Source organism: Eptesicus fuscus, chromosome 2 (assembly GCF_027574615.1).
Source record: "Eptesicus fuscus isolate TK198812 chromosome 2, DD_ASM_mEF_20220401, whole genome shotgun sequence".
Lineage (NCBI taxonomy): Eukaryota > Metazoa > Chordata > Mammalia > Chiroptera > Vespertilionidae > Eptesicus > Eptesicus fuscus.
This window is the reverse complement of record NC_072474.1, coordinates 87,623,820-87,634,189: the sequence shown is the minus strand read 5'-3', so window position 1 is coordinate 87,634,189 and position 10,370 is coordinate 87,623,820. Positions and strand designations below refer to the sequence as shown.

The 10,370-nt window shown below is 49.0% G+C and overlaps 1 protein-coding gene across 1 annotated transcript in view; it reads right to left on the bottom strand.

The window, feature by feature from the left end:
- TEC (tec protein tyrosine kinase) overlaps nt 1–10,370 on the bottom strand; it is a 117,623-nt gene that overhangs the window by 33,952 nt on the left and 73,301 nt on the right. The window contains exon 3 of the mRNA XM_008140287.3: nt 3,347–3,451. Within this exon, the coding sequence (XP_008138509.1) occupies nt 3,347–3,451 (105 nt within the window). The remainder of the gene's footprint in view (nt 1–3,346; nt 3,452–10,370) is intronic.

Sequence of the window (10,370 nt, the reverse complement as noted above, 5' to 3'; positions counted from 1 at the left end):
TTTGCATACGCAGGCGTTCTGCACCACCCCAGCTGCTCCGGGCCTCTGGGCAGCGTGGGAAGGCGGAAAGGCAGCTCCAGCCAGAGCAAAGGCAGTGCCGGCAGCCAGGGTAAGGAAGGCCCATTCTTGCACGAATCTTTGTGCATCAGGCCTCTAGTATATATCACCTTAGTTAATCCTCACACCAACCCTAGGAAGTGAATGCTAGTATTATTATTCTCATTTTTCAGAAGGGGAAAGAGACACAAAAGCAGTTAAACTTGCACAAGATCACAGAGCTCATCGGCGGCGAATCAGGTGGTGTGGCCTCTGAGTTGCCTCTCTAAGCACCACACTGTCCCTCCTCTTCAAGCAAAGAAATGACAGATCTAAAGTGAGGGACTGGGAAAAGGAAAATTAATTGTAGTCCCTCCTCCTCGTGTGTTATTCTCACCAGAGTGAAAATAAGCCAGATGCCGCTTTAAAGCTTGAATATCTTAATCTCCCCAACAGGTAAACGTTTATTTCAAATGTAAACTGATAAATTCACAGTAGCCATTAAAAACACCCACGCTCTCCATCGTGCTACTATGTTGAAAATACTTTTGCAATTTTTCCCCTTAGCACACAGTGAGACCATAGTCCTGGGTAAAGGCAACTTGCACTGGAGATGTTCATTACCCAAAGGAAAGCATAACAATGTCCTCGACCAGAGAAGGGGTGGGTGGGAGCTGGAGAGAGGTCCTGTCTGTCTGCTTCCAGGTCTGAATACCAGGGCCCAACTCTGCACCCCTGGTTCTCAGGGCATGTGTGCACCGTGAGGGGCAGGGAGTGACCAGGATGCTCAGGACGCTCAGGACGCCACACGGATCCTCCTGGGAGTGACAAGACATGTGCAGTGTCGGGAGGTTTTTTCATTCACAAAATGACCTTGGACGAGTCACTTAACATCTGTGAACCTCAGTTTCCTGTCATAAATGAGAATAGTGTATTTACCTCCCTTATATACTAGTGAAAGAATCATTGTGAAGGAAAACATGAAAAAACATAACCTTTTTAAAAGGCACACTTTAAGGGACATGCAATGCTAATATATTTTGCATCACAAGCAGCATTTGAATCTCATTTTTGTTACAGAGGCTCGCACCTGCCCCTTCTCCGCTTCTTAAATTCACAGAAAACACCTCACCCCACCTTTTCCCGTCTCAGTCTCCACTCCCTTTCCTAATTGCTCTATGACCAATCTGAATAATAAGTAGCCCGTTAGGTCTGGGTCTTAGAAACTCGGGGCATTGGTAGAATCTAACAGACCAAAAACAAGAATAAGAAAATGTTCCAGCCTGGCAGGCATGGCTCAGTGGTTGAGCATTGACCTATGAACCAAGGGGTCACGGTTCCATTCCAGTCAGGACACATGCCCAGGTTTGAGGCTCGATCCCCAGGGTGGGGCGTGCAGGAGGCAGCCAATCAATGATCCTCTCTCATCATTGATGTTTTTATTTCTCGCTCCCTCTCCCTTCCTCTCTGAAATCAATAAAATATTTCTTTAATGTTTCAACCAAGACTTAAAAAGTTTATGACAAAAACAATTACTGTCAAAGTACAAATGAAACTAAAAATCAACTACCCTATGATTCAGCAAGCCTACTTCTGGGTATTTATCTGAAGGAAATAAAATCTGGATCTTGACGCTATCTCTGCACTGCCGTGTTCACTATAGCATCATTTGCAATAGCCGACATATTCAAACCACCTAAATATCCAGACAGATGAATGGATAAAGAAAAGGTGTTGTGTCTATATACCATGGAATATTATTCAGCTTTAAGAAGAGAAGGAAATCCTATTATTCTTAACAACATAGATAAACCTGGAGGACATTATACTAACTAAGATAAGCCAGACACAGAAAGATAAACACTGTATGACCCCACTTATATGTGGAATTTGAGTTAAAATCACAGAAGCAGAGAATAGAACAGTGGAAGTCAGGGGCTGGGAGACGGGAAAATGGAGAAATGTAGGTCAAAGGGTCCTGGGGTAGGCAGTTAGACAGACATGAGCAGAGAAAAGACAATGGGCCAGGTACATATCAGGTCACCAGGCGGAAAGCTCCGGGTGCCTAGCAACAGACAAAACTGTGAAAACAAGTACCTTTCCCCAAGGGTAACCTTTCCTCCCCTAGCAAACCCCTGGTCATGCGGTTTAACCCCCTGACCTCCCATAGTGCTGGCCAGGCAGTTCGGATCTTCCCCTGACCTCTCCTCCCTTGGCATGTTGCTGGTCATGTGGTAGATGCCCTGGGGGAAGTGGAGAAGGGGGCCAGAGAATAGCCCTTAAGCACTAAGCCCCCAAGACATGAGGTTCTGACCCACATCAGATACATCTAAGCCTCGGTTGTGTTTCAGCTCCAGGCCCAGAAAAGCAGCAAATCCAGACAAGGAATACCACGGCTGACATCAGATCCGGCCGCAATGACTAATGACCCTGGTGCCAACCGATCAGTGGAGACCACGACCCTGAAAGGACACACCTGGGGAGCTGATGAATATTCTACGGCAGCGGTCACCAGCCTTTCAGACCAGCGGTTGGCGACGCTGTTCTATGGAATCCTCCCCTGGCCTCAGATAATTTTATCCTCAAGACGGAGGACCCAGTATGGCTCCCACTAGGTAGCATGCCTACATCCCTATTTTGAGTCTCTCTCTCTCTCTCTCTCTCTCTCTCTCTCTCTTTCTCTCCTTCCTTCTCCCATAAGCTCTAAGGGCCCCTTCCTTTGCCTCTGTAACTTGTTTCCTGAGCCCATTTCTTCTACGACTCACTTCTACTCCTATGACTTTCTAAATAAACTTTGCTTTATAAGTTGAGTCTTGGCTCTGAATTCTTTCTTAGCCAGAACTCAAGTACAGAGGTTGCTGAACCCAGGTCTGGTCTGACTCTGCGGGTCTCACACCTGGTGCCGTTATCGCCACCAACAGTACCGAGTGTTTCGGTTACGCAAGACGAGAGTCCTGGAGATCTAATGCACAGCACGGCGGCTACAGCTCTCCATACTGTACTGGATCCTTGAAATCTGCTAAGAAGGGAGCTCTCACGTGTTCTCACCACACAAAAAAGAACGAAAATGGTATGTGAAGTGATGGATATGTCAATTACTTGGCTGTGGTGATCATTTCACAGGGTATATACGTACATCAAAACATCAAGGTTTTACACTTTAAATATATACCATTCCGATGTGTCAATTATACCTCAATAAAGCGGAACTTTTTAAAAATCAACCACTAAAGCAATGACAGGAAACGGTAATGTCAAATAGTATGACTAAAAGCCCAGAATTACACTGCCACAGAACATGCCGGCTCACCTGAAATGGATACTTATTTTGACAGGGAATGACACCGTCATCATTCTTCACTACTTCCACACACTTTATTTTTGAAACATCAATAAATCCCTTTCTGTATTTTTTCTGTTGAAAGAAAGAAAAAAAAAGAACTATTACAATCCTAAGATATAAGAAAATGTGATTAATGGTAGCATTTGTTAATGAAATCACTGACTCAATATATTATAATTTTTCAAAATTATTCAAAACACTAACACTGTGAGGACTATAATCAAAATAATTAAATCCTTTAATTTCTAAAGATGAAATGGTCCTGTCCTTGCCCCTCAAAAGCTCTGGAACAGAACAATGGACTCCCTCTCATTGTTGCCTTCCCGTCTCAGACACGCATCTTAACTTCTTCAACTTCTTTTTTTATTATTCTTTATTGTTGAAAGTTTTATAGATGTCTCCTTTTTCTCCCATTGACCTCTCCCCGCCTACTCCCGCGCCCCTTCTTCAACTTCTTGATGAGAGCCCCCAAAAGATAGCATCAATTACAGAATCAAACTCTAGCCAGGTACCTTTCCCCTCCAGCACACCGAACCAGGAGGACGCAAGGTGGCCTCAGCGTGTCCACATGAAGCCTCCACTCAGACTCTGACTGAAGGCTCTACTTTCTCCCCTATCGCCCCCACCCTCCCCCTCACTGCAAATCTCCCTGCAGCAAACACCCGATGACATATCAAGACACCCCTCCCCCAAAAAACATCACTCACGCCAATTGAGATGACTCATATGAGTAAGCTCAGATTTGAGAATTTATCCCAGGAAAAAAATCCAAGGGAGTACAAAGTAGTATGTGCAAAGATAACTTGATATATTGTATCCATTAAAAATATTGCAAATACAATGTAGAAATAATGTTTGCTGAATAATATTAATTGATACATGCCACAGATAAAGCTGTATAAAGACTAAGGCTACTTAGGGGACAGGATGGGGGGGTGTTAGATATACAGAATAGAAGAAAAAAGACAAATGAAGAAGTGTAGTATTGGGGGGATCTCAGCCATTGCCTGGCCCCAGTCATTCAAAACTGCTTCATCTAATACTTTGAAATGGCCCTCTGGCCCCAATCTGTGGGCCCCCTGCCCACTCCCAGGAACCTGCTCAGCACCCTCACTGTCATCAAAGGACTTTCAGACCTGCCAACTGTCCCAGGCCACCAGCTCCCATCTGACTAGACTGCTCTGGGGGTCATTTCACCAGTACTTCCCCTTGTCTTTCCCTCCCCTCCCCGTTCTTCTTCTCTCTCTCTCCCCCCTCCTCTGCTCCTCTGACCTCCTCCCCTGCTCTACCCCCGCCCCCCTCGCACACACGCCCGACTGCCTCACTAACCCCACACATCCCTTGACATTTTTGCCGCCCCTATTCATACCTTTCCCTGTCCCCGCATGCCGGGCTGCAGAAGGTCAAAAGACAACACTGTCTCCTCGACGCTTAGCCAGACCTTCCCTGCTACATCTCGGTTCTTCTGTGTATCTCCAGCAGAGAGACCTGGTGTTCTCCATGGAACCACGGGTCTCATCGGAACACAAACCCTTCCCATTACCCTTCTCGCAGGGGACAATTGCCCACGACTTTATGGAGAAGAGAGCTGCCATCCCACAGGCACACCCCCACCCCCCGCTCCTGCAGGTCAAACGCATTTTAAGGTTTCCCCTTTCCTCTTCCATCCTGTGTCTAAGAGAAGATTAACAGGATACAACAGTTAAGATGCTGTAGGTGGTACTTCGCAGGGGACGTTTCACTTTAGTGCTCACAAAATTCCGCTCCTCTCACAGAGGAGGGAACTGCAGCTCAGACTGTTGACACACATCACCCAGCTGACCCCAGCGTCACCTAGACCCTGGGATGCCCCAGCTGCAAGCAGGTGACAGAATTAGTGGAGACAAGTCCCCAAGGGGGGCAGCAAGGCTTCTGGGCATGGCCTGAGCCGTCGTCAGGAGAGGGAGAGGGAACTCTCCCCGGCCACGCTCTTCCAAGGCAGGTCCTTCTCCTGCCAGAGCCACCTTCTCTCCCAGCCACACCAAGGGCCCTTCTTCTGGCCCCGCCACGGCCGAACGCTTCTCTTCCCTTCCTGAAAGGAAACGTGCTCGCACCCTCAGCCTTTCATTTCCGCCCGCCCACTCCTCCCTCACCACGTGCAACCTGCCTCCCCCGTCACCACAGCCGGCTAAAGCCATTCTCAACAACATCACGTGAACAAACCCAACCGTCTTTGCTCAGTGGTCATCGGCTCACACCTTCCTGAGACATCTGGGCGTGCCCACACCCTTCGCCTTAGTGGCCTTGACTCGGGGTCCTCTGTTTTCCCTTCTCGCCCTCCCCTCAGTCTCCCACAGGACACCCCTGCCCTGTGTCAGCAGCTGTGTCCAGGAATACCCCAAGTCTACAGGGGGAAGCTCACATCCGAGGCGTAGAGTCCAACTATTGTGTCGTGTAATCCTCAGAGCCACTCTGTGAGGTCAGCGATACTAGACACATTTCACAGAGGGAAGACACTAAAATCACGCAACTGTCCCATCTCTACCTCTGAGACAGAAAAACAGTATTTATTATACAGGGTGGGGCAAAGGTAGGTTTACAGTCGTGAGCATGCGAAACACAGAGTTTATCCTTGTATTATCCTTGGATTATTTTCCACACAAACAACTGTAAATCTATTTTTGCCTGAGCCTGTAAAATATAGTAAGTACTGTACGTTAGAAAGATGCTAAAAGAATACAGAGGAATTCTGGCTTAAATGACAATTTAGGCAGAGAAATTCTGATGTATGATGGGTGGGGGGATGAACAGCACACGTGAAGAAAAACATACTCCAGAATGACCTCAGTTGCCTCGTCTGTAAAATGGAAATTATAATAGTATCTACCTCATCGATACTATTGCAGAGCTCTGAGAATTAAATGAGTATTTGCAAAGTGCTTAGAAGAGTGTCTGACCTGTAGTACGGTATCTGTAAGTGTTTGCTACATGAAATAAGTAGCAAAAACAACAATTAAACGCTTTGATGGCTGATGCACGAGGTGCATGCAGCAGGATGGGGAGGTGCTCGATCCGGGTCAGCTCATAAGGAACCCGCAGCCCCGTGCTGAGAGGTCTGGCCAAGCAGGGCCACCCCACCCCGTCCCTGGGGCCTGCACCAGTCAGTGGGCAGAAGGAAGTGCCAGAGCCCACCCTCCTATGAACGAGTCACCCATCACCGCAGAAGCCTCAGGAAATACTGTCAGCAACTGAGGGCCCAACGACCCTTCATCCCCAGCCCTGGAGAACATCCCTGCAGGCACCACGGACGTTTCCAGACTTTGCTCTGGGATCACGGACCACCCGCCAGCTCTCGCAGCCCTCGAGCCGCGGGCTCTGTACGGTCTGCTTCCAGCACGCCCATCTCCACCCACCGCCTGCCCCCGCGACTAAACCGACTAAACACAGCTGTTAGATGCAGTCCCTCGATACCGAAAAGGGGGTGACTTTTGTAGTGAGTTTACTTACACGCCCTAAGCCCATGTTCTGTGATACATAATTACGTTGCTGTGCTAATATTTGGGCTTATGGATCCAAATACCTTGCTCTGAAGTTGGAGGATAAAAGTTCAAATTTAGGTTGCTCCTTCCTTGCGTTATCCATCCCACCAGCAAACACCGATGAGACACCCAGCACCGTGGCTTCCAAGTTCTGGAAGGGGTGAGGGTCTCCTCTCACAATAGCATGGTGGGTGGAGGGGTTGGGGGGATGATTCGGCATCGAGTAATGATGAAGCCAGAGAGCACGTGGCGGGCTGGGGAGGGGCAGTGGCCGGGCCAGGAGAGGCTGGAGACGTTTCAGGGAGGAAGTGATATTTGGATTTGGTTTTTAAAGGATAAGTAGGAGAGTTTCCTGTAGAGAACGTGAATAAGAGTTCCAAGCAGGGGGGAGCGAGGGCGGGGGGGGGGGGAGCATTGATTTAGAGAACGGAAAGAAATTCATTATGATTGAGGCTCAGAGTGGTGCAGGGGAAGTGTAGGAAATGACACCAAAAAGGCTGAGACCAAGTTAGAAAAATGCTTATATGCCAGACTAAGGAGTTTGATTTATTCTTAGTGGTTCTACGTGGGGAGTGAGGAGTGTTGAACTGAGGTTTGTTTTCAAAAAGATGTTAATGGCCGTGTGAGGGATGGGTGAAGACAGGTGGCTAGCTGGGAGACTGCTACAGGAGTCCAGGTGAGGACCCGGCTGGCACGGCTCAGTGGTTGAGGTTCATCCTATGAACCAGGAGGTCATGGTTCGATTCCCAGTCGGGGTACATGACCGGGTTGTGGGCTCAATCCCCAGTGTGGGGCGTGCAGGAGGCAGTTGATCAATGATTCTTTCTCATCAGTGATGTTTCTATCTCTCTCTCCCTCTCCCTTCCTCACTGAAATCAATTTAAAAATAATTTTTTAAAGAGTTCAGGTAAGGGATAATGAGGTTGTGAGCCCAATAAGTAAGGTGAGAGAAGCAGGGATGCCAGAGTATTAGGAGGTAGAGTCCACATGACTTTGTGATCAATTAGAGTTGGGGATTAAGAGGGGAGAAGCAGTTAGGGAGCCTCGGGGATTTTGAGTTTGAGTGCCGTAGACAGATACTGTAACCCACAATAGGACTACTGAGGGAGAATCAGGTTTGAAGGCAAGGCTGGGAATGCTGTTGGAGTTTATTGGACAGCCAGGTGGATATGCTTGCAGGGAACTGCTCAAACTCAGAAATGCTCAGCACTGTCTTTATATAGTTCAAGAGAATTCTGCTTTTCATAAGACATATACAGTATATTTATTTAGTTATACATGATTCCAGACACACCTCGGGATAACCCTGAGAGGTTAGGCAGGACCGAGGAAGAAAAGGGTGGAAAAATGAAGAAACCCGTCCTAGGAAACCCTGAGTTAATAGAAAAGCCATGTACACCCCAAACACCTTGCTTCTTCACACCTGGCCCTCACACTCTGGTTAAGCAGTTAATACCGAGAAAGGACACACAGCATACAGTTTATCTCCACTTCTCAGAATTCCTCCGATGAGAAAATTACTTCATGATTACTGATGTGTGCTATATATTATTGTTAATATTGAGGCCCAAGAAGAAATATTCAAGATCATTGCTTTTTTTTACATGAAGTTTTCCTTCTATTTCTATAGCCTTCACCCTGCCCACTAGACTAAAAATCCCAATGAAGCTGAGACCTCCTCTTACTCATCTTTGAATCCTCCGAGCTGAGAAGACTGCTTGGCATTTAGTAGATGTATATTAAGCAGTATGTTGAGCGGGTCTGCAAAGAAGTATGAGTGACACTCTGTGTGTGTGTGTGTGTGTGTGTGCACGTGCAGCCAGTTTGCACGAAGATTCGTGCAATAGACCTTCATTCACCTGGCTGCCTGCACCAGTTTTCTGCCAACACCGGGGACCCAGGCCTTGGCTGTGGCCACCGCCTTCTGCCTTCTTTCAGGGTCGGGGCTTGGCCCCAGGTGGCGGCCTTGGGCTCGGCTGCACCCCAGCCTTCCTGCTACGGATCGCAGGAGCTGACCCCCAGTGGTTGCCTGCGATCCGTGCAGGCTCCCCGCTGGTGCCCAAGGCCAGGAAAGCCTCCGCCCGAGGCTTTCCTGGCCTTGGGCTCGGCCGCACCCAGCGTCCCTGCGATGGTTTCCTGGTGGGCGTGGCTGGTGGGCGTGGCTGGTGGGTGTAGCGAAGGTACGGTCAATTTGCATATTACTCTATTATTAGGTAGGATATATATATATATATATATATATATATATATATATATATATACACACACACACACACACACACACACACACACACACATAAAGAAAGCCAGCAACCGGTTGCTATGATGCCCACCGCGGCCAGTGAACCTGCCCAATCGGGGGCGGGGGGGGGCGGGCGGGAGGGGGGCCAGCCGGCCAACCTCCTGCAGCCCCTCCCCCTGGCTGGCCCCGCCCCTGATGGGCCCCCATCACCCCATCAGCCTGCAGCCCCTCCCCCCAGCCAGCCCTACCCCTGATAGCCCCCCCCCACCCCATCACCCCAATAGGGACCGGCCAGCCAACCTCCTGCAGCCCCTCCCCTCTCCTGGCCCCATCCCAGATCATCCCCACCACCCTGAACAGCCCGGGGGCCCTGCCCCCAGCCAGCTCTGTTCCTGATTGCCCCCCCACAATGCCAATCAGGGGTGGGGCTGGCCAGCCAACCTCCCATGGCCCCTCCCCCGGCCGCTGACCCCCAATCGGCCCCCCGCAACCCCATTCAGCTGCGAGGTTGGCCAGCCCACTGCCCACAGCCCCTCCCCATGGCCAGCCCTGCCCCCAATCAGCCCCCCCACACTAATCGAGGACAGGGCCCACCAGCCAATCACCCACAGCCCCTCCCCCAAGATAGCCCAGCCCTGATTGGGCCCTGATTGAGGTGGGCCAGCTGGCCAACCTCCCGCCATCTTCTCCTCCCGACAGGCCCGGCCCTGATCCACCCCAATTGGGGCTGGGCCGGCCAGACACCACCCGTGCATGAATTCATGCACTGGGTCTCTAGTCTATAATAATAAAAGTATAATATGCTAATTAGACCGGATGTCCTTTTGGACGACCTCCCAGATGAAGCTGGCGCTTCGAGGAAAGCCCGGGTCCCGGGTGCCTGCCAGCAGCCAGAGGGAAGCCCAGGTCCCAGATGCCACAGGGAAATCGGTGCCAGCAGCCAGGGGAAGGAAGGCCTACTCTTGCACGAATTTCGTGCATCAGGCCTCATATATATATATATATATATATATATATATATATATATATATATATATATATATATATATATATATATATCCTTTCTTGCACATCTTTTGTACATTTCACAAAGCTTGAGATCCTGCCCCCCAGCAAGTCTTACAAGGTACAGTGTTTTCCTTTAATTTCCAGAATACTCAGTATTTTTAAAATATCAATATAAATACTAAACTCACAAAATTAAAATTTTTAAGGACACACAAGTATCCAG